At 56.2% G+C, this 23,500-nt stretch overlaps 2 protein-coding genes across 11 annotated transcripts in view; one reads left to right on the top strand and one right to left on the bottom strand.

The window, feature by feature from the left end:
• Positions 1 to 5,356: 5,356 nt before the first annotated feature.
• On the top strand, positions 5,357 to 21,369 carry FOXF1 (forkhead box F1). Its single transcript, XM_082366896.1, has 2 exons — positions 5,357 to 6,993; positions 8,451 to 21,369. Exons 1-2 carry the CDS (start codon positions 5,874 to 5,876, stop codon positions 8,609 to 8,611), a joined length of 1,281 nt encoding a protein of 426 aa, XP_082223022.1. The 5' UTR covers positions 5,357 to 5,873; the 3' UTR covers positions 8,612 to 21,369.
• MTHFSD (methenyltetrahydrofolate synthetase domain containing) overlaps positions 9,086 to 23,500 on the bottom strand; it is a 43,196-nt gene continuing 28,781 nt past the window's right edge. For 9 of the 10 annotated variants that reach the window (XM_082366925.1, XM_082366923.1, XM_082366920.1 and 6 more), the window contains one exon: positions 9,086 to 22,710. In XM_082366925.1, the coding sequence (XP_082223051.1) occupies positions 22,234 to 22,710 (477 nt within the window). In that variant the 3' untranslated portion in view covers positions 9,086 to 22,233. The remainder of the gene's footprint in view (positions 22,711 to 23,500) is intronic. The other variant, XR_014237444.1, reaches the window with a different exon arrangement.

The following is a 23,500-nucleotide window of genomic DNA, read 5'->3' as shown; positions in this document are numbered from 1 at the left end:
CCGGGGTGCTCCGCGCGCACAGGCACCGCGCGTACTTTATGATGTGCGTGTGAAACCACTATATCATGTCCAGTACAACCCATTATATCACGCACACACCTTACAACAGTCCACGTACTTCTATATCATATGGTCCGCAGAGCCTACAATATTCTGTCCAGAATACGTGATGCTGTACACGCCCCAGACTATTCTGCGTGCGTAACCTGCTACGTACTATACACACTTTATAATATTCGGTGTACAGGACACCTCTTATTGCACTCAAATATTCTGCACACACAACGTGTCATATTATTCACATCTTAAAATATTCATTGTGCGTGAAGCCACTATGCTGTACCCACATCCTAATAATGTTCAGCACACAGGAAATAGTTATATTTGCACACCTTGTGCTATTCTGTGCACACAGGCCTTACATTGTACACCCACCTGACACGATCACACTTACGGGGCACTACTGGGTGCCTCTCTAGTTCTATAGTTCTTGCCCTCTGGACAATATTCTGCACATTGGCACACGTGATACGTGTGTACCTCTAGAGTTTGCAAAGAAATACCCCACTTATTTTGTGCACAGATCATCCTATAATTGGGGAGAGGGTGCCCTCTCCTCCTGACTCTGACGCTTCTCCCCACGGTCTCCTGTCCCCAGGGCCGCATTTTCACCACAAACCTCCCACCCCTAACCCCCCACCGAAGTCCGCAAGCCAAGCGGCTTCCTTTACTGCCAAACGCCCACCTTGGTCTGGGGCCTGGCCCGCGCTACCTTCTGTCGCCTTTGGACGTCGCCGGGGAAGGGGTTCGAGGGAGCGGGGACGAGGGAGGCGCGGGCCGGCGCTAATGCAGAGCAGGGCGGCTGCCCTCGCGGTGGGTGGTCGGCGGCCGCCCCCGCCCCCGCCCGCGCCCCCGCCCGCGCCCGCGCCCGCTACCGGCCCGGGCACAATCCGAGCTGGATCTGGTTCCCTGCTCGGGTTACGGCGCGCTCTCGGCCCGGGCGGCTTCACTTAAGCAATTAGCCAGTAAAAATACCTTGGGCTTGGGGAGTGGGAGACATGGCAGGCGTGACTGTTTTTACACCCCCCTCCCCATTTTGGGGTTCCTGGGGCCGGCGCTGGAGCGCAGATTGGATTTGGGATGGGTGGGTGTTCTTGATAGAGCTTTGCGCTAAGAGCAGAAAGCTGCCCCAATCCCTGTCTGCCTTTTCTCCGACAGTCCCTGGAGCTGGGCCCCTGGGGGTTTTGTTTGTTTCTGTTTGGATAGCCTGTCTTTCTCTGCACAGTCTTGTCCAAACCTCCCAACAGCCCTAACAAATAGACGCCATTATTCGTCCCATTTTTTAGATGAAGACACTAAGTTACAGCATGGGGATTATAGCTAACAACACTGTACCATATACCTAAACGTTGCTAAGAGAGATCTTAAAACGTTCTCACCACAAAAAGAAAAGAAAAGAAAGAAATGGTAACTACGTGATGGGGTGGTGTCATTTTGCAACATATACATGTATCAAATCAACACTCCGCACACCTGAAACTTACCCAGTGAGTTAATTGTATCTCAATAAAGCTGAGGAAAAATAAACCAATAAATCCCACCCTCCCACTCCCTGCCAAAAAAAGACAAGAAACAAATGCACAAATGGCTTATGCAACATCACTACATAGTGGAGGCTGGATTCAAATTCGGACCACGATTGTGAGTCTGCACGTAGACAGTCTCTGTCCTGTACTCCGGAGGCTTAACCCCTGGTCCTGCTCAGACCTGGATTTGTGTCCTGCCTCTGCAGGGTGACCTAGGACATGAGGCAATGTCACTGAGCCCATCTGTAAAGGGAGGGATAATATTGACCTGGTAGGGTCATCTGTGAAGGTTAAACAAGTATCCTTGGGGTGTTTAACCACAGTCCTGGGTTCGTGGATGGGAGGTTGTGGATTCACGGGTGGGCTCCAGGCATTTGGTGAAACCTTGAAAATCATTCTACAAATGTCGCAGGTATCTGTCCTCTGGAAGGGGTGGGTGTAGGGTTGTAGTTTTCAACAGTTTATCAAAGGGATTCACAGCCCAGAGAAACGTCAAGAACATCTGAGAGGTGTTCATAAGGCGAAGCTCAATACCAGGTGCATGGCCAGCAATCGATAAATCCTATTATCATCATGTGTTTGTGGCCGTGGTTATTATTTTATCATCGTCAGTTCTCCAGTGGGTCTCAGTGCCCTTGAACCTGGAAAGCCAGGGGTGGGGGGGCAACAGAAGCATTTCTAAACACCCCTCTCTCTCCACTCGTGGCCTGTAATGAGGCATCTGGGAGGGTAAAATTCGATGACAGTCAGCCCTTGGAGGTGGAGCAAACCACGGAGAGGTGCTCGCTTGGCAGCATGGGCTGACCCAGGCCAGGGCCTCAGTTTCTCCATCCGCCAAAGGCAAGATCAGGAGCGACCTCTCAGGGCATCTTAAGAGCCGAAAGCTTAGTCTCTGGGCACCTGGAAAAGCCCTCCTTGCCATGGCTGTGGCTCTTTCCAGAATTGCGGGGGGCGGGGGGAGACCTCCAAATCACACAGCTGGAACTCATTCCCCCTCCACTTTACCTCCTGCCCCAGTGGAGATGCGGGGTTGTGGGAGAGCCTCCATCTGCCGCGTTCGTGAGGCTCCGAGGCCGTTCAGCCCCTCCCTGGGCACAGCAAGTGCTGGCCTTCCCCAGCAAAGTCTATTCTACTGTTAGACCTCAGGGGTAAGTGGAGGCCAGGTGGGGCCCTGACTCCACACTTCCTCCCAGGAAGGCCGAAGTTTTCCCACCCCAAAACACACAGGAGCCCGCAAAGGGAGCCGCTGAGAAACGGTGACGTGCAGGAGTGAGGGAAACTGATCTGTGGGTTAGCTGAAGATGGAATCTGTAGCCCTCTCCCAACTAGAGAGGGCCTAAGAGGGAAGGGGGCTACTGGAAAAAGGGCCCCCAACTTCATGCTCTATAGAGCCCCCTCATTTTGGAGCGTCCTGTCAGTGGGGGAGGAGCGAGAGAAAGGGAGGGGTTGCTATCACTTTCTGGGAGCCTCGGGGCTTTGCGTTGCACCCCTCGCTGGCTTGGGAGTGGGGCAACCTCCCCCAATAGCCTCTCTTCTAAAGGCCAGATGTGCTCCCGGCAGCTGGTAGTAGCGACCCCTTCTCGGGAACTTCCCTCCCAGCACCGCGGGGCCTCCTACCCTGCAGCTGCCGTTTGGCGGAAAAAAAAAAAAAAAAAGTGATGGAGAGAGAAATGTGGGAATGCGTGTGCGTGGACGTGTGCGCGCGCGAGTGGAGCGGCCGTGCGTGCGATTGCGTGTGCATGTGCGGCGGGCTGTGCGTGGGCGAACGCGCAGTGCAGGAGTGTGTGCACGTAACCGAAAGTGTGTCCTCGGCGGTGGGCAGGCCTGAGCGCTCGTGCAAGGGTTGGGGCGCCTGAGCTGTGTGAGGGGTGTTCTCTGACATATGGAAGCCGAGGCCGTGCGCGGTGCTCGGGATGCCTGGGTCGGTGGATGCTGGCTGGGCTCTGTGAAGTGGGAGTGGGTCTGCCAGCGCGCGTCTACCTGCGCGAAGACAACCACACACGACGCGGTCACATCCCACACTCACCCTTCCCCAGCCGACCCCTGCCTGCGTGCGGAGCCGAGGCCGGGAGAGCCGAGCGAAAGCGCAGCGCAGAGAAGCTGGCTTTCTAGTCTCCCGCGAGCGCGCTCCGCCAGGGCAGGCTACGCCGCCGAGACCCCTAGCTCCTCGCATGGACGTGCCAGGCGCCCCGAAGGCGACGAGGCGTCTACCGCCGATGCCGAAGGCATCGGAGCGAGCAGGGGCGTCAGCGGGTTGACAAGGAGGCCCGAGAAACCCGAGAGGCCGGTGGGCTTTGAAAAGCGCCGCGGGGCCGCACTCCGAGCCCGGCACACGCCTCTCGCCCCAGCTCGCGCCGGGGCACGGCGTCCTGGCTCCTCGCGACGACCCGCGAAAACACCCCTCGCCTCCCTCCTCCGAAGTCTGCGAGCGAACAGCACTCACCTGGGTCCCCGCGTGCGGCGTTGCGCCCGGCTCCTGCGCCATCCTGCGCTCGGCGCCACCGTCCCCCCTACCCCGTCCTAGCCCGCACCCCAGCGCCGGGAGGTTGGCGGGGTAAGGCTGCGTGCGAGCCCCCCGCTGCGGGCAGCCCGGCGCGCCAGGGCCGCCCGGGCCCATGCTCCCCGCCCGCGCAGACTGCTTTCCGGAACCTGGCCTGGCGCGCAATGTCAGAGGCCCCCGCGGCGGCGGCAGGCCGAGCCCACAGGGGCATTAGGCCAACTCCCCCCGCGCACGCGGAATTCTCTATTATTATTATTAAAGAATCCCCCAGAACGTGTTTACGTTGAGCCGTATAAACTTCCTGCCAGGGCCTTTACCATCTGCGAGAAATCGGGACCTGCTCTTGGGAAGCGGGGACACAGGGACTGCGGGGCCAAATAGGCGGGTTTTCAGTGTGCATGCTGGGGGGGGGGGTCAACTGAGCTATGTGTGAGCTCAGATCAGCGTGGCTAGTGTGCACATGAGTGGGAGTAGGTGCGAATTGAAGCTCCTGTGGGCTTTGTGTGCGCGTGAGTGAGCGCAAGAGTGGGCACGCACATGCCTGAGCGCCGTGTGCGCGTGAGTGGGAACGAACGCGTGGGTGTGAGTTTGCACGTCTGAGTCTGCGAAATTTACCGGGTTTGCATGTGCATCAGTGTATGCATGTGTGTGCACGAGTGCACAAGTGAATGAGCGTGGCCGCTTGTTCGGGAAGCCCGTGAGGTGTTGGTCCCCGCAAGGCCAGAGGTTCTCATTCGCTCCCCGAACGGCCCGCGGCGCCGGAGACAAAGCGGCAGCGACCCGCCCTGCGGTTTCGTTTTCCGCCCGCGCTCGGCTCCATCGGCTGCCCGCCCGCTCGCGCGGGGCTGGGCGAGTCCGAAAAGTCCCGGGCGCGGCGCAGTCCTTCCCGGGGCGGGGAGAGTGGGTAGGCGGTCCCTCGCGGGAACACACGCCCGCCGGCCGCGGGGACCCGTAGCCGAACCGGCTGTGTCCGCGATGGTCACGATCCGGCGGCCACGGCCGCCACTGCAGTTGCGATTTGCCACCGAGCAGTACGCGTCGGGGAAGGCCCGGGACCCGGGGTGCGTTTTCCTCCGCGCGGCCCGGGCAGGGAAAGCGGGGGGCCTGCGCGCAGCTGGGCTGAACCGCGGGCCGAGGGCGCTTTAACACTTGCTCGCCAGGTTGGTGGAGGCGGGGCGGGTTCTGCAGGCGGCCGCTGGGAGGCGAGGGTGGGGGCCCTTTAAGCGCCCACCACCGCGGGGGCCGGAGGGGGGCAGGGAGGGGAGGGAACTCCTGGAGGGTCTTACGCCGGCCCGCGAGACGCCGCCGAGAGACAAGGCAGAGAGGGCGGCCTCGGCTGGAGTCGTGGAGCCGAGCGCCGCGGGTGGTGGGGACCGAGCGCTGCTCCCCGCGGAGGCGCACGGCCACCGGCCCGAGAGGTGGTGCCTCCCCCAAAAAACCGGTGGGGGGCTTCCTAGCGGCCTCCGCCCAGGCTGCAGAGAGCCTGCTCTCAGCCTCCGCTAGGCTCCTTCCCTTGTGGGAGGGCGAGAGGGAAAGAGGGAGGAGAGTAGGTGGGGGGAGGAGGCAGCTGGAGAGAGAGGGGGCTCTGCGCCAACCGCCCGCGGATCCAGCAGCTCCTCGGGGAGGACGAGCGAGCGAGCGGGCGGGCGGGCGAGCGGGCGGGCGGGCGAGCGAGCGGGCGGGCGGGCGAGCGAGCGAGCGGGCGGGCGAGCGAGCGAGCGAGCGAGCGAGCGAGCGAGCGGGCGGGGGAGGGCGCGCCGAGGCTCGCTCGGGAGAAGTGGCCGCCGATGACGGCAGAGGTGCAGCCAGCCCCGCGCGCGCAGCCCCCTCCCCCTTGCCCTCCTCCCCCTCCCCCTCCTCTTCCTCCTCCTCCTCCTCCTCCCGGCTCGTCGGCGGCGCAGAGCAGCAGCGGCAGCGGCGGCGGCGGCAGCAGCCACCCGATGTCTTCGGCGCCCGAGAAACAGCAGCCACCGCACGGCGGCGGCGGGGGAGGCGGCGCGGCCATGGACCCCGCGTCGTCCGGCCCGTCCAAGGCCAAGAAGACCAACGCCGGCATCCGGCGCCCCGAGAAGCCGCCCTACTCATACATCGCGCTCATCGTCATGGCCATCCAGAGCTCGCCCACCAAGCGCCTGACACTCAGCGAGATCTACCAGTTCCTGCAGAGCCGCTTCCCGTTCTTCCGCGGCTCCTACCAGGGCTGGAAGAACTCCGTGCGCCACAACCTCTCGCTCAATGAGTGCTTCATCAAGCTGCCCAAGGGCCTCGGGCGGCCGGGCAAGGGCCACTACTGGACCATCGACCCGGCCAGTGAGTTCATGTTCGAGGAGGGCTCCTTTCGGCGGCGGCCGCGCGGCTTCCGAAGGAAATGCCAGGCGCTCAAGCCCATGTACAGCATGATGAACGGGCTCGGCTTCAACCACCTCCCGGACACCTACAGCTTCCAGGGCTCCGCCGGCGGCCTCTCGTGCCCGCCCAACAGCCTGGCGCTGGAGGGAGGTCTGGGCATGATGAACGGCCACTTGCCGGGCAACGTGGACGGCATGGCTTTGCCCAGCCACTCGGTGCCCCACCTGCCCGCCAACGGCGGCCACTCGTACATGGGCAGCTGCGGCGCCGCGGCGGCCGGCGAGTACCCGCACCACGACAGCTCGGTGCCTGCTTCCCCACTGCTGCCCGCGGCCGCCGGTGGGGTCATGGAGCCCCACGCCGTCTACTCAGGCTCCGCGGCCGCCTGGCCGCCCTCTGCCTCCGCGGCGCTCAACAGCAGCGCCTCCTACATCAAGCAGCAGCCCCTGTCCCCCTGCAACCCCGCGGCCAACCCCCTGTCCGGCAGCCTCTCCACGCATTCCCTGGACCAGCCGTATCTGCACCAGAACAGTCACAACGCCCCAGCTGAGCTGCAAGGTGAGTGGGGAGGCTGAGCTGCCCCAGTCCCGAGGGGAGGCATCTGTGAGTGCACCGCAGACCCGGCCCCCAGAAGCTGCTGACCGCCCCGGGCCACAGCCTGCGGCCACTGCCGTGGGGTGCCAAGCCCCATGCTGTGGGGAGGCATCAGCTCCCCAGGGTGCCTCTCAGCCCCACCTCCCCCCATTTGAGGGGCGAGTGCAGCCTGGAGCCCCCAGTATAGACTAAGATGTCGTCTTCTTTTCTGTTTCAACTCCCAGCTGCTGGCTGCCCCAGCCTGGCCAGGTAGGCCCCATCCTCACCAAAGACTTATTAGACTCCAATATTCTAAGTCCCCTCAGGTCCCTTAGCCCCCTCACACCTCAGCAAGTTCCCAGGATGGAGCCAGGCCCAGCCCCGGACAGCTGGCTCACTCTCCCCAGTCGCCCCAGAAAAGCTGCGGGAGAGCCGCCTCTGCTCTGAGCCGGGCAGGACGGAAGAGTTAGGCCCGAAGCCGGCCGGGCTCCACGCTTGCTCAGAGGCTCAGAGGCCGGCCTTTCAGGAATCAGGCCTGGGGCACGCGAACATTGAGTCGGGGCATTTTATGGTGACAGAGGCAGAGAGGGGACCCGATCGAGGGCCAGAGTTGCAGGCCCCCCGCACAGACTGTTTCTCAGGAGCCAGGTTTTCAGGTCTCCAGGTACCGCCCCACCCGCAATCCTCCGAGAAAGAAGGTGCACAGCAATCTTCCCCTCTGAACCTTCCATCTCGGCACCCACTAGCAGCCTTCTGGGCCTGGTTCTGAGAAGAGCTTGGAGTGATCCAAGCAGGGACCTGTCAGGAGTCAGCTGTCAGCAGCTTGTGGGAGGGAGGAGCCGGGCCTGGAGGCTGGAGGGGCCCTCTGCACGGGGGTTGCCCAGCTTGGGCGGCTTCAAACTCCAGGCGGGCTCCAGCTGTCCCAGAGGCTCGGTTCTCCTAAGGGCCCTTCCTCTGGAGAAGCCACCCTTGGCCCCCGTGTTGGCCCTGCCGGCCTGGCTGGCTGCTCTGGGGCCGCCGCAGCCTTTGGGGTTGGAAGGTGCCCGCCCAGCGCCAGGCACAGGCCCCAGGCTGCCCTGAACGTGGAGGCCGCTGGACCTTCTCTGCTGGCGCATCTCGGCCCCCCTCACCACTTCCCCGTCAGCCTCTGGAAGCCCCCGGCCCAGGCTCGGTGTCCAAGGTGGGAGAGGCCCAGGCAGCGGGCACTCAGGGGAGCAGGGATCCTTGCCAGTGTCTGGGGATCTTCCCTTTGGGCGCCGGCCCTACGGAGAGCGGGAACTCGGACATGGGGAGGCGCTGTAGAGGGGAGGCCTCCAGCCCTGCGCCCGAGCCGGGCAGGCCTGCCCCGTGCGCCCCTCGGGTAAAGGCGCTTCTCCACCTGGAACTCTGGCCTCCGGAGGCTAACCCTTTAACGTCCCCTTTCCTGTCGCCTTGCCCTGCAGGCATCCCGCGGTATCACTCGCAGTCGCCCAGCATGTGTGACCGAAAGGAGTTCGTCTTCTCTTTCAACACAATGGCATCCTCGTCCATGCACTCAGCCGGCGGTGGCTCTTACTACCACCAGCAGGTCACCTACCAAGACATCAAGCCGTGCGTGATGTGAGGCCACAGCCCCCGGGGCCCTCCGGGCAGGGGCTGGCCGGGCACTGGGACTTCGGAACCCATCGCCAGAAACTGCTTTATTTTCGAGGTATAACCGTCGGCAGAAGAAAAGGGTTTGACCCCTCCCCGACCGGATTATTCGGGAAAGGAATCCCCAAGGCAAAGACGGAGCCCCGCTGTCGGCACCTCCCCGCCACTCCCTCAACAGTTTCTTTAAAATGGTGGTGGTGGGGCCGGATCTGACTGCAGCTGTTGAAAAATAAATATCTATTTTTGATCCTATTGAAACCGGCTGAGAAGGTGCTGTGTTGGGGAAAAACCCTCAACATCTAAACAGGCATTCTGCTGAGGTCTCTCCCCCTCTTCCCCTCCAATGGCAAAAGTCGGGGAAGGAGAAAGGCAAACATGTGAGACCGTCTTTATCAAATACTTTTATTTTTTGGTTGAGTATTTATCTTTTTAATTTTTTTTGAAAGAATGTCTTGGAATGCGCGTCTCCTTTCAGAGCCATCTTTTGCAGGGAAGGGGGGGCAAGAAATCGCCTTCTCCCTCCCCACCTCAGAAGTCCTCCGATCAACCACAGGTGGATCCTTGTGCGAATAACTTGCATTTCTGAAGCCACTGCTCGTCTTAGGAAAGAAACCAGAAGGAGCCCAGAAGCGGCGGCTCTCGGGCCTCTGCTGCCGTCCCCCTCCACCTTCCTCTCCTTCCTTCTCTTCAGTGATTTTGGTTTGGTTTCTAACTTTATTTTGACTTTTTTGGTGGGTGTTTTTCTCCCGAGACCTGGCTGTCTCCTGATCTCTACTGTAAACCTTCTGGTGGGAGAGTGAGGAAAACACGGCGCCGCGGGGACCGGGAAGGCCCGCTGAGCGCTCGGATTCAGGATTGCGGTGACGCAGAAAGGTTAAGGCACTTTTAAAAAACGATAGCAAGGCTCATCCTGTTATTTATTCTACTTTCTTTCCCTAATAATCGAAACACCGCATAGGCTCCTCCGTTTATCAGTATTAATGGTGTAACTTTGTTGGCAATATTTGCCGCGTAGATTTTTTTTTTTAGGTATCCATTGTAAATTTGAAACTAAGTCCGATCTGTGTAAAGACAAATTTCCATATGTTTTATATAAATAAATAAATATATATATATATAAAATGAAGGACCCCCCCCTTTTTTTTAGTATTTTGGCTGCTGGGGTGCAGCGTCTGGGACACGTATTTTAAATTTCCTTCTGCACTGTATAAAAATGACAATTTGAGGATGTTTTTGCCTTTTGTGTATTTTTTCCTAAAAAAGAACAAAAATAAAAATGTATAATGTTTGTACATGGCCTTTAATATTGTATCAACTAGAAATAAAATCGCATGAGTATTTCATTGGGATCGCAGAATATCTTCCAAGTACAGACAGACAAGAGCCTGGGATATCTGGCCTTTTTTTTCTTTAATTTAAAGTATGGATGATTCTTAATACTTTTTTCTTCTTTTTTATTTCTTGGCTAATCCTTCTCTTTTCACTCTTCATTTCACGCTGAAGTGAAATCTGGACAAGAGTAACTCTTTTTCTTGGCTTCTGTTTTTTAAGAAGAGCCCTCTGCCCCTCTAAATGTCATTTCTTGTTTTAAAGAAATAAGCAAACATTTAAAGAAAAACTATAGTTGTCCCTCCCCCAGGGAAAAAACATATATATGTGTGTGTGTGTGTATATATATATGTATACATGTAAAATATTTTACACTTTTGTTTTGGCCACTCCAAGACCAATGAGAATTGTACTTTGAGTTTCAGACTTTACTGTTCCCATATTCCAGCTGTTATAAATCATGGAACATCTTTTAAGGGTTTTTTTTTTTTTTTTGGTAGGATTTTTTTTTTTTTTTTTTTTTTTGTGCCCTGCACTTGGTTTTCCCCAATGGAGAAGCGAGTAAAATTTGAGCAGGAAAAAGGCTGTTGGTGGGAGAGCAAGGTGATAGGCATGTTTCCAATCTGCTTACATTTCCCCCTAAATCATTAGGGGAAAAATCCATTTTAAAAAGTCTGTCTCCCCTACTGACCCTCTTTCTATTCCAATTCCCAGCTACCTAGGAAAACAAACACAATAAAGTCACATTGTCGGTGCAGCCGTTCAAGACCCACCGCAGTTTCTCCGCATCGTGGGGTCGTGAGCCTCTGAACCTGGTTCTTCTCAAATTTGACATTCTGGACGTGAGGGCAATTTCTCCGGTGCTCTGTTACATCAAAATTATCAATAAACTCGCCCAGGCAATTAATGCCCCAAACTAACAGCTGTCTATAAAACCGAGATAAAGGGCACAGGAAAAAGCCGGCGACTCCGTCCCTCGGAGTCTTGGGCGGCCGAAGCGGCGGGCCCGGGTCTCCTGGGCAGCGGGCGGGGAGCAGCTTCACGGAGGGCGGAGGAGGCACTGTCTTCCGGGGCAGAGGCCACCTCTCTGCACCCCCTGCCTCCCATCGGTGCCCAGAACGGGGCCAGAGAAAAGCCCCCAGGCCTCCAGTGCAGGAACGTCGCGGTGGGGCTCCAGACAACCTTGGCAGGCAGGCAGGCAGGCAGGAGTGGGGCCCCCTACTTCCTCCATCGGAGCCTGCGCCCCAATTAGGATGGAGGCTCCGGGGAAGTGGGGCTGATTAGGAGAAACCCAATGCCAGCCCAGTCGGCGCGCTCCCTGACTTCTCGGGCAGCGTCTCCAGTCCCCGCACCCACTCCCTTGGCCCCTTGGTGTGCCCTGGTAGCACGTGGCTTTGGCGCTGCTGGACCAGAGTGGGGGGTGGGGGGTGGCGGCGAACCCAGGTCTCCTGTTCATCTCCCCCGGAGCGAGCGCCTTCATTTCAGCAGGATCTCCCGGCGCGCTCACGTCCCGGCCAGGCCAGGTGGGAGGCACCCAGAGGGGCCTGTGCAGGAAAACCAGCCCCAGGGAGCCCAGGGATCAGGGATGGGCCTGGCCTGCCTCGGGCCTGGCCTGCCTCGGGCCTGACCTGGAGCCTGCGGATGACAGCAAAGTCCAGCCTTCCCCGCGGAGAGAGTCTGGCTCCAGGCACACCCGAAAGGGCCAGATTCTACAGGCATAATTGCCTCCACGACCAAGATTTCACGAAGCCGCCCGCTGCCCCTGCGCAAGACCACGTTCGCTCGAGTCTTCCCCAAGGCCCATTTCGGCCTGGCTCACACAGGGACCATGGGGATGAAGCTCCCACCACCGTGCCAACACAAAAGCGTGCACAGCTTGTGCAAGTTACCAGCTTAAAATGCAAAGGCGCTTCTGAGTCCGGTGCAAAATCACACGCCCTGGGTGCATAAAGGGGTATCATTCTAGCTTAGGGACATTTTCGAGAGAATTAATTCAAAAGTTCTGCACACATCTTTAGGGGGTTTGTCCTGGAAAAACGCAGTCAAAATACCCCAAGGGTATGAATACTCCCCAAAACAATAGGCCAGGAGGTGGGGAAGCGGCAGGATGTTCACCATAGGGCTTCTGTTGGTGGATTACACCTCCCGTGGCAGTTCTCTGCGGGGGTCCGACGGCTCGGACACAGCTGAACCTCGGCTGCTGGCCATCGCAGCCCCAAGCGGCGGCAGCAGCAGCGGCGCCTTGGCGCAGTGTCCTGGCTCCCCACCCCCTGGCAGACGGGAGCTACAGGCCTGGCGACCAGTCGGAACTCAGGCTGCGTGCTTCCCAAGGGAAAGTGCTTGCCTGGTCCTGCCGTTTTCTTTGCCCTTTGGGGCTGGAGGGCTAGGGACGGGGAGTGGCGGGGGGGGGGGGCGTGTACTGAAGGCCTGGCTCCCCGCCTGCAGCTCTCCTGGAAGCAGTGCAAAGATGGAGCTAGAGTCCCAGCTCCAGCGCCACTTGACCTGGGCGAGACATGTTACCTCGGAGCCTCGGTTCTCCTCACCTCAGTGGTCAGTGAGGCGACACCTGTCAGGAGCAAGAGGACAGCCTAGCTCCAGGATGCCCAGCCAGGAATGGCTATGAGAGGCAGGCATTTCTTATCCTCCTCCCCTAGAGAGTGGGGTGGGTGTCAAACAAGTTGCAAGAACCCATATTTACAAGGCCTCCTGCTCAGGGACTCGGGCATCCAGCTTGGGAACCACTGGACGCCCCATCTTCCAGTATGACGCACCTGGACTTTCCCTCCATTCCCAGGGAGAAGGAAGACGTCCCAGTTGGCTCCAGAGATGGAATTCCAAAGTGGGGTTGAGTCAGGGGTTCCGATGTGGACCCTCCCCAGGATCTCCTAACCCTGTGCTCAAGGGCTTCACTTCTGAAGGTGGTTCTCAAGAATGAGGCCCAGGAACTGCCCTCATCAGAAATACTAGGGGTGTCTGCTCAAACTGCAGATGGGGGCAGAGGCAGGGGCAGGTGCTGAGAGTCACTGGATTAGAATCTCTGGAGGTGGGACCTGGGAATCCACAGGCTCACAGATTTCCAGGTGGTCCTGATGGGTGCTAAGTTTAGAGTCTCTCCTCCAGCATTCTCTGGGCTCCTGAGAAAACCCCGGTGAAGGAGTCTCATTGTGGCCTCTGCTGCCCCCTCCCGCCCAGTGGCCCAGCCAGCTTGTGACTCTAAGCAGCAGCTGATGGAGGGCACTTGGCACCCAGGCGAGCAGACACAGGGCTTGAGTTTGTGCAGGAGGCGCCTTGTGCTGGCCACGTGGCCGTCCTCTTTACACACCACCTCTGTTCACCTTCTCAGCAGCCCTCTTAGACAGGTCCTACAACTTACTGCTCCCGATTCCAGATGCAGAAATGAGCTCAGAGAGGTTAGGGGACTTTATCAAGACACTGCTGGTAAGAGGTGGAATTTGGACTCAGACCCAGGACTTTCTGACCACAAAGCCCATGATGTCCCTAACCACTGTGCCCCATGGCTCCTGGACACCTGTTTTCCTCCAGCCATGAGGCCTAGTGAAAAAAGAGGGAAGTTGAAGTGTGGTCCGTGATCCAGCCTCTGCCAGCCTCCTGCCTCTGCTGGGGAGATGGCAATGGGCAGGGGCAGCACAAGGGACTGGGGTCCCTCTGAACCCCCTGCCTCCATTTGGATGGGGTGGGGAGGCTCTCCTAGCAGCCCCAGCTCAGACACCTGACTTTCACCTCCTCTCTGGGACAATGAACCTGGTTTTCGTAGGTTCCCACCATGGACCTCCATGAGAGATCCCTCCACTTCCTTGAGCCCCTTAGTCCAACGGAGAAAAACTCAAACAAAAGTTGAAGCTCAAGGCAAGAGAGGCCAGCTGGGGCACTATATGTGGCTGCGCCCTCCTGCTCTGCCTCTGGAATCTTCTGGGTACCAAGAGCTCAGAGTTCTGGGCTGTTTTAAGGAGGGAGGCCCTTGTTCAGCATCTCCCGCTGGCAAGCCACGTCCACTCACGATGGCGCACTGACTTATTGTGGGACGGAGACAAATCATGGGCCCTTAACAACTGTACTGATCTCTGTGCTTTGGGGATGGGCAGGGGAGGAGGGACAACTGACTCTGCAAGTGTAAAATGCCGCCGGCACGAAACACAGGACAGAGGAAGAAGCTGGCACAGATTCACTCATTCAGGGACACTGAGTACCCACTACCCTCTGCCACTGGATCAGACAAGATTCAGCAGCTGACACACCCCTGCTGACACAGGTCAACAGACCAGTGCACTGTTTCCAGCACCAGGATACTTGGGGTCGGTTGTGTCAACACCCTGAAGAGGCAACGTCACCAATGCCAAGGCAACCCAAGCCCCCGGCGGAGGCAGAAAGCTGGTGCTGTTCAAGACCCCCGTGTGGTCATTGTCACCAAGGTCCCCGCCAACTCTTACAGCGCGGGCTGTCTGAGGACACCGAGAAGGGCGAGCCTGTCCAGAGTGGACAGAGGCGCTGGGGCCGGGTGTAGGCCGTGCCCTGCGGCTGATTTCCTGCAGTTCACTGTGTCAGTGGGGTGGCAGCCCAGGGAGAAACGCTGCAGCTGGATAGTGGTCTGAGGAGTAACGGTGGTGATAAGCCTCCCCAGGCTTATGTCATTAAAACCACGGCATCACACCAGGGAGGAGGCACGGGCTCCGTGAGCCCTGCTGTGTCAGGGTTCACGACCACAGGGCATGCCGGGCCCTCAGATGTCCCCTGGAAAAGGAGACGTTTCTGTATTTGGAAATTTCCACCAAAGCAAGCCCCATAGTTCAGCACACCGTGTTTCTGGGTCCTGCTGTAACACCTTTGCGTGGTCACAGCTTGGGGTGAAGCAGGGAGGGCTGGGCCATCTCTGTCCAAATGGTCAGAAGCCTTCCCTGGGCAGAGAGATCGGGGCAGGGGACCCTCCCTGGGAGAGGAGGCAGCCTAGCATCTGAACGGTCCCAGGGATCCCTCCCCTGGCTGTTTCTGAGGGGGCAGCGCCACCTGCTGTCCACCTCGCCGTTTTTGTTGGGACCACAGCAGGGACCCACTGAGGAAAATTGATTTTGATGTTTCAGGCCCTCTGACCTTTGCTAAGGGGCAGCTGGCGTTTTACGGGAGAGAGCCAAACTAAATGAATTTAGTCTTTTCCTAATTACACAAATGATAGGGCTTATTCAAAAGAAAATAAATAAACTGTAGAAAGGTGAAAGGAAGGAAGCAAACATGGCTTCAAACCCACCCCTCGAGACAGTGTGTCGGCTCCAGGAGACGTCTCCCTGCACACACGGAGACCTCCCGACCCTGGAGAAGCAGACGACGAACCCAGGATTGAGACCCTGGGAGTCAGAGGGCCCGAGTCTGAGTCCCAACTCCACTGCTTCCCAACTGTGAGCTCGGGCCGGTGCCTCCCCACTATGCCTCAGCTTCCCCATCTTTAAAATGGGGGTGATGGTAGGAGAACTCCTCTCAAAGGACTGATTAGAAAATCTATGAAGGGCTTACAGGTGAAGAAACCGAGAGGGCAAGCACTCCGCCTGAGGTTGCACAGCAAGGACCCGTCGGAACTGGATTCACTGCCAACCCTGGTGGGTGTGGCTTCAACACCATGTGCCTCCACCACTAAGTCAATTGTCTCTGGTGTCCCCATGGGCCACTGTGGCTCCCCGCTGCCTCGGAGGCCTGTTGGCAGTCAAGAGATGATGACAGACAGGCTTCTCCCTTGATGGTGGGGAGAGGCCCTGGGACTGAAGGCCAGCTCTGCCCTGTGACCTGAACAAGTCGGATAACCTCTGGGAGCCACATCTTTCTCACCTAGAAAATGGGAACGTAACAACACCTGCTTCATGGCATTCTTCTAAGGGTTAACTGAGTTAATCCACCCTCTGAGGCAGGCAGGGATGTTTAGTTTGCTCACAACTCAGCACTTCAGGGTCTGAGTTTATTGCTTCCAAAACATCCAAAGTGCAAAATGTCCACATTACATGGTCACATGTCAGCTCCCATTATAACTTTTGTGATTTATGGACGTCGGAAATAAAGAATTCCATTCACAAGAAGTCCTGCCCCACTGGAGGAACAGGAGTGTGGGTTCCGCTATTTAGAAGCCTCTGCTTGTCTGAAAGATCGCCCAGGCAGTCTCCAGTGAAAACCTAGGATGACGACAAGGACCGGCAAAGCAAGTGGGACTCACAGGGGAGGGCGTGGTGGGGGAGAGGGACAAGAGGGGCTCTGCCACGCACCAGGGGACAAGCCATCACAACTCGGTGCCTCATCTACACAGGCAATAAAATACGGGGCTATTTCAAGCAACAGAGGGGAAGCTGGCCTGGTGACCCTCAGACTGAGGGCTTCCAACAGGGGCAGCTACCTAGTGACGTGCAGATCAGAATTGAAGGCAGCACGACAGATGCAACTCAGAGAGTGGACAAAACCCACCGCCCCCTGCCTGGAGACTCTCCTGCAGGCTCCTGAACTGAGCAGACCCGGCCCCAGGGGTGTCTCTGCCACTAGCATGTGTGCGCCTGGGAGTATCACCCCACCCTGAATCTCTCCTCTAGAAAATGACCCGGTTTTGTGTGCCTCTTTATATCTTAGGTGGCAAGGTGAAGGCGACCCACAGTGAAAGAAGATACACAAATAACTCTGGCCTAGACTACAATCAGCTACAACCCGACTCCTGGCTTCACTACCAAAGCTGGGGGACTGTGGGCAAGTTACCCGTCTGTGAATAGGGACGTCTCTCAAAAGCGACCGTGAGGATCAGGTGAAATTATGCATTTGCGTATCTATAGAATTTGTATTTCTAAATTGTATCTTCAGTAATATATGTGTATTTATAAATACATCATATAATTCATATAGTAACGTCGTTTTAATATAAATGAAATTATGCAACTATTAATGAAGAACAAATCACTCTCTAAACTTAAAGTGGCAAAAAGCATTCATTTCACTCCTGACTGAAATCTGGGCAGGGCTCAGTGGAAACAGCCCTTGTCTGCTCCAGGAGGCATCAGCTGAGACGGCTCACCTGGGCTTGGGGACCCACCTTCAAGACGGCACACCCACGAGGACGGTGAGGTGGTGGTACTCGCTCCTCTGCCAGGCCTCGGCCCAGGCAGCTCGGGCTTCCTCACAGTGTGGGGACCAGGCTCTGCGGACAAGTGTCCCCAGAAGAGGAGGAAACTGCCGGGTCCTCGGTCTCCTCATGCAAGCCAGCAGTGTTCACCCAGCTGCCCCAGGGCCCAGATTCAAGGGTATCTGCACAGACCCCTTCTCTCAGTGGGGCTGTTGAAGAACCTTGGGCTAACACTTTACAACTTCCACAGCATTTTAAACAGCTCAATAAATTTGAGCCATTATCATCAGGAGTGAAGACAGAAGACGATATCACCAGAAGACAGAAGCCAACCCAGCTGAGGTTGGCACCCCGCCCTCAGCTGCAGGACAGCTGGGGGCTCAGGTAGGCAGCGCCCGTTAAAGAATACTGCGGGAGGTGACTGTAAATTCACCTACACACTAATCTCTTCTTCCTGCTTTTACGTATGGAGTTTCGTGTAAGATTTATTTTGAAGACAGACTTCCCCAGGATAGCCCTGCCCCACCCCACCCCCGAAAAAACCCATTTTGAAAATGACTATGGAGTCCACAGTATCTGTTGTATTTGGAACATTGGTTGGGTTAGATCCAGATACAGGGGAAGTGAGGTTAGCAATTCCCATTCGGCTCTTTCTGCTGAGTGCAGGGGCTGTGAGAAGCAGAACTGAAGTTTTGGGACAGTCCTCTGCAAGCCTCCTGGGAGCCTGTGGGGGGACGCAGGTAGTAATAGGTGGCAATGCTCCCCAGGGAAACAAGAGGTGAAGGGAAGGATCCTGTTTTGCTCCTTTGGCAAAAAGGCAGAAAGCTTCATCTCCTAACGATCATCTGGCCCCGGTTCCTTAAAATCCAGTGCAAAGGTTTCTCAGGCTTGGCCACTAACGGTGCTGGGATGGACTGTTGATGTCTGCTGTGGGTGTGGGTGTGGGTGTGGGTGTGGATGGACAGTTGGATTTGCCCCATGTTTACCATCCCTGGACCCGATTACTGTTTCTTTTTAAATGTTGCTCTCATCTGACATTTTATCTTCTCTCCAATCTCTCTCTTCACCAAACAGAAACTCTTTGTGGTTTTAGCTACACGGGCTCTCTTTTCTTGGATAGTTTTATTCTCAGCCTTTTCTATTTGCAGTCTTGTGTCATCGTGTTTCTTTCTCCTCATGCAGCATCTGGGGGAGGTCTGTGTGCGTCGCTGGATGGGAACCAGGAAGGGCCAAATGATGGCCGAAGGACAATGGGAGGGCAGACCTACAGAACCCCTCCCCTAAGAGTCTAGGAGGACTGGCTCCCACACGCCCTGGCAGCTTAGGGGCTGCCGGCTGGGTTGGGGAGGGTGGGGTGTGAACAGCGCTATCCCTGCTCCTCTGCTGGTAGAGAAAGTACAGTCATCCCTTGGTATCTGTGGGGGACTGTTTCCAGGAGCCTCCGTAGATACCAAAATCCACCAATGCTCAAGTCCGTTATATAAAATTGTGTAATACAGTCGGCCCTCCATATCCATGGGTTCCACATCCAGGTCTCAAAATTTGCAGTTGGGTGAACCCACGGTTGGTGCAGAACCCGCAGGTGTTGAGGGCCAACCGTAATGCAGAGAAGCCGGCAGGGTTCCTGGGGCAGAGGCCAGGGTCCAAGTACCCGCTTTACCTCTGTCTGGGTCTGGAGCCCCGAACAAGCCCATTGCACCTTCTGAGAGCAGCTGTTTCCATTTGTAACAGTCACCCAGTCCAGAGGCCGATTTTAGAAGTAGGAGACACATGTTGTAAAGCTTACTTACCTTAACATTCAAAAAACGATTTAAGTAATACTAAATAAAATCGTTTATGCATAGTAACAAATTTTAGAAAAGAACACATAGAAATTTCGATGCATAAAACACTGGTTAATGCCGTAGCTTGGAGAAGCATCCCGCAGACAGTTCATCCTGGAGGGCTCGTTTGGATTCTGTACCCACCAAAACCTGACATTCCATGAGAGGAATAAGTTCCTCCTTAAATTCAGGGCCCTGCCCATCCTTTCCTAACTCAACATTAGAAAACATTCTCTCCTATTATCTCCAAATTCCTTCATTTATTTTTTAAAATTTTTTATTTATTTATTATTTATGGCTGTGTTGGGTCTTTGTTTCTGTGCGAGGGCTTTCTCTAGTTGCGGCAAGTGGGGGCCACTCTTCATCGCGGTGCACGGGCCTCTATCGCAGCCTCTCCCGTTGCGGAGCACAGGCTCCAGACGCACAGGCTCAGTAGTTGTGGCGCACGGGCTTAGTTGCTCCACGGCATGTGGGATCTTCCCGGACCAGGGCTCCAACCCGTGTCCCCTGCATTGGCAGGCAGATTCTCAACCACTGCGCCACCAGGGAAGCCCCTCCTTCATTTTTATGTTTAGATATTTAATTAGCCTGGAATTTATTTTTACGTGTGGTATGACTTAGAAATAAATCCAGGCTGCTTTATTCACCCTTCAAAACAACAAATCTAGAGGAGGTCCTATCACTATGTCCACTCACAGCTGAGCACGTGGAAGTTTCGACAGGAGGTGTCAGGCAGCAGCAACACTGATGCTCTCGGCCGGACCTGTGTGATTCTGAAGCTCACGCTGTGAATCCTAGCTATGTTTTAAAACTGCACAGAGAAAAGAATGGAAGTAAATAAGAGGCAGTGTCAAGGCTGCTTAAGTGGTGGGGTGAGGGGTGACACTCTTTGTACTTCTGATATCCCCAAATTTCCAGAATGGATAAGTTTACTTTTATAAACAGAAAAAAATCTAAGTGACGGTGAGCAGTGAGCCTTAAAAGAAACAGAACGTTACAACTGTTCAGGCCTTAGAAGCAAACATGCTCAACCCTCCCCTTGTAAAGATGAGGACGCTAATGCCCGGAGAGGCTCCATGACTTGCCGGCAACACAGGAACCGTCAGCAGACACAGCGAAGCCCCAGGGCCGGCGCTCGCCATGCAGAGTTGAGGGCGGCAGGAATCTCCTCGCACCTGCGGGCAAAACTGCAGCGCCACTCAGGAACATACAAGATGCGACCCAGGAATCGTGACAAATCCACTTAAAAGGGGTTCATACAGTCTCAGCAACTTGTCAAGTGCTCATTTTCCATTATTTTCTATTATGCGAATTATACAATTATGATGCTGACAAATACTCAAGAACTTTGAGAACGAAAAGCAGGGTCCCTGAGTTCCCCTCCTGGCGGCGCTGAGAACAACTATGGCTCTGGGGCTGCCTGAGGCGAATGGAGGGGAGGCGCGCAGGTGATACATCTGGAGGGCTTATATTTCAGGCCCTTGGTCCTAGTTTCCCTCATACTAACCTACTGTCCACAAATATAAAAAATGATGAATGCATTCAGATTATCTGTATATCAATACATCTGGATTATTCTGGCTGAAAGTGACAGAAAACCCAGCACTCTGGCTTAACCCGGAGGGATCATCCCTGATGTGCACAACTCAACAGTCTAAGGTGCTGGCGCCAGACTCACCGGACACCGGCCCCCAGGGCTGAGGCCCGGACCCAGCCCCCGCCTTGGCTCTGACGGAGTCCTTCACATTTGCATTTCTCCTGAGTTGCTGTGTATCAGCAGGTGGTTCTCAGGGCTGGGGCTGGGGCACAGTGGGGAGTAAAGGCAGGGACAGGCTCACTTCCTGCCCTCCTGTAGCACTACTGCAATGGTAGCAAGTCAACGATAGAAACATCAACCAAAATTGAACAAGAACATGCCAAAGACAGGAGGCATTCTGGAAAAAACGGGAAAGCCAACTGGAACGGAGCAAGGAGTTCAGGTATCAGGTCGCTACTCTGGACTGGGCAGTCAGTCAGCCTGGGATGGCCAAGCTGGATACAAGTGACAAAACGAAACCAGCCAAGGGACGGGGGGTTTGGTTCAGGCAGAGAAAGAGTGAGCCCAGAGGCCCTACGGCCTGGCCTGCCCTGTGTTAAGATATTCTACCCCCTGGTTTTGTTCATGACAATGTAGAAAGAGTCTGCATTTAACCGAGCAAATCTAAGGATCAATTCTCTTTCCAAAGTCTCCACTGCATTTTCGTTGTAAAACCAAGGAGAAAATGCTTTTTCAAAGGGAGACTGAGAGCCTTGAGAACATTATCTTCAAAGTGCAGGCAAGGCCTGCCCCTTGAGGCATAATAATGGGTTTAAAACATGCTCAGTAAGACTCTCTTGTGAAAAAATAAAAATATCCAGTGCATATACATTTGAAAAAAAAAAAATGAAATCTCCACTTAAATGCTTATCTTGACTTTTCACCCAGGATCAACTGCAAAAGCACTTCTGTTTAGAAAGCACAGTTCAGCCAAAATCCAGCTTGATTTTCAGGAACAGAGAAATGGAGGGAAAGAAAACATACGGAAAACATACGACAGTGGACAAATGAGTGTGTGAGCATCTGTCTGGCCTCGTCTGTGACGTAGGCTGGGACAACTCATTGAAAGCCAGGACTTCCTAGACACAGAGCTCCCTGCTGTTCAGGGGCAGCTGGCCGAGAGCAGAGGGTGTTCACCCTGAGGGAGGAGCCTGGCCGGAAAGGTAAGGAGGGGACAGAGGTGAGACCACACAGCCAAGGGTCCACGTCAGATTGGCCTCCATCTCCGACACCAGGACTGAGCTGTGACAAGCAGTCTGCACCCAGGGGACTGAACCACCTGGCTTCTGCGAGCTGAACGCATCTTTTCCCTTCTAGGGAAAAGGAGCCAGGCCAAGGAGCCAGGAACACAAGGATGTCTTCTGGATCTGAGCCGCCATGCCTCTGCATCTGGTCCTCTGTCCACCTTCTCTTAATCCCCCACGCCTCTTAAGTTCAAAACACAGACTCCCCCAAATTAAATTGCTGTCAGCATTTACTCCTGTTTACTGCCCACTCAGCCCCCTAAACCAAGACGCCAGCAGGGCTGGGACATCCAGCAGGCTGAAGGACCAGGATAAGCCAAAGCCTGAACATGGACCTTTCCGCCTTCAGAAGATGGGAAGTATATTACGGCTGACTTCCCTGCCCCTCAGGAGATACCAGGCACCAACTGAAGCTCTGACTTCCCGGAAAGGACTGAACTCAAAGCAGCTCGTGCAGCAAAGCTCCACCACATCCCACTGTGCTGGGCTCTGAAGTTCGCCGGGGGCCGGAGTGGGATGTTGTCACGGGTCAGGGTGCGGCTCTCCAGCGCGGCCGCCCGCCGGGCCACTGGCCCCCTGCTGCCTGGCCAGCGCCACCCTCGCTGTGTTGGCGCCCAGACAGAAGCCCTGCAAGCGAGAGATGGCCTGCCAGGCCTCGGCCGGGTCCCGGTAGTGGAGGAAGGCCCCGCGCTGCGGCCCCTGCCAAGTGAGCCGTGAGGGAGCCGCGCCCCGTGCGCTGAGGGCTCGCTTCAGCTCACTCACCCGGGCGTCCCGGGGGAGGTTCCCAACGTAAACAGTGCTGGAAGGCACATCCTCCCCCGGCACGGAGCCCGATTCCAGCGAGGGCAGCTCCCGCGGGCTTCTGACGGTGCTCAGGGCGGCCCCGGCACCCGGAAGGCTCCGGTGTTTATCCCGAAGGGTGACGTCCTTCCCGGCCTGCTCCTCTCGGCAGCGCAGGCTTCTGAGGACTGGCATTTTCCCCATCATCTCACAGCTGATCTGAAAAAGCAAGGCAGTTCCAGCTATTCTTGGGGTGTCCAAAAGGGACCATGACTTGGTCACAAGGGAGGAGAAATCAGTCACTCAGGGGCCTCTGCCCCACATGCTCGTGGAAGCCTGCATCCACTCAGGCCAGCCACCTCCATCTGCCGCTCTGCATCTGCCCGACAGGCCGTGGCCGCTGGCAGGAACCGGATGGCTTTCTCCATTTTCCTGGGGGCCCAGAAGGCAGACAACCAAGGCTTCCTACGCAGAAGGCGAAGAGCTAGGGGCTTCCCTGGCGGTCCAGTGGTTGGGACTTTGCCTTCCAAGGCAGGGGGTACGGATGTGACATGCCTCACCGCCAAAAAACCAACACATAAAACAGAAGCAACACTGTAACAAATTCAATAAAGACTTTAAGTTCACATCAAAAAAAAAAAAAAAAACTTAAAAGAAAAACGAAGGGGAGGAGCTAAGATCACTGGTATGAGGGTTACAGGGTCACAAATGGCAACCGCCCTGGCGACCCCAGGATAATGGGGCGGTTTCTGCTTCCACACCCGTCTCCTCCCCGACCTACGCCTTTGGGTGGGATGAGGTCTTTAATGGGGCCGTGGGGATCTCCTTCTCAGCCTCCCCACCCCCACCCCCGCCCCGCACCCCTTAACTAAGGGCCAAACCCATCCAGACCTCTGGGAAAAAGCAAAGACAAGGCGAATGTGAAACAGAATGCTACATGGAGAACACTTTCTAGCAAAGGGTGATCAGGCTACAAAATAACCAATCCCACACACAATTTACATCTCAA

The sequence above is a fragment of the Balaenoptera borealis genome, assembly GCF_965194805.1.
Source record: "Balaenoptera borealis genome assembly, chromosome: 19".
NCBI classification, from domain to species: domain Eukaryota; kingdom Metazoa; phylum Chordata; class Mammalia; order Artiodactyla; family Balaenopteridae; genus Balaenoptera; species Balaenoptera borealis.
Note: the sequence above shows the minus strand (reverse complement) of the source record. Positions and strands in the feature narration are given on the sequence as shown.

Excerpts from the sequence above, each read along its gene's own strand:
- FOXF1 (XM_082366896.1), top strand. The coding sequence starts at position 5,874 with ATGACGGCAGAGGTGCAGCCAGCCCCGCGCGCGCAGCCCCCTCCCCCT. Across the intron at positions 6,994-8,450 it reads CGCCCCAGCTGAGCTGCAAG|GCATCCCGCGGTATCACTCG; the intron begins GTGAGTGGGGAG and ends CTTGCCCTGCAG.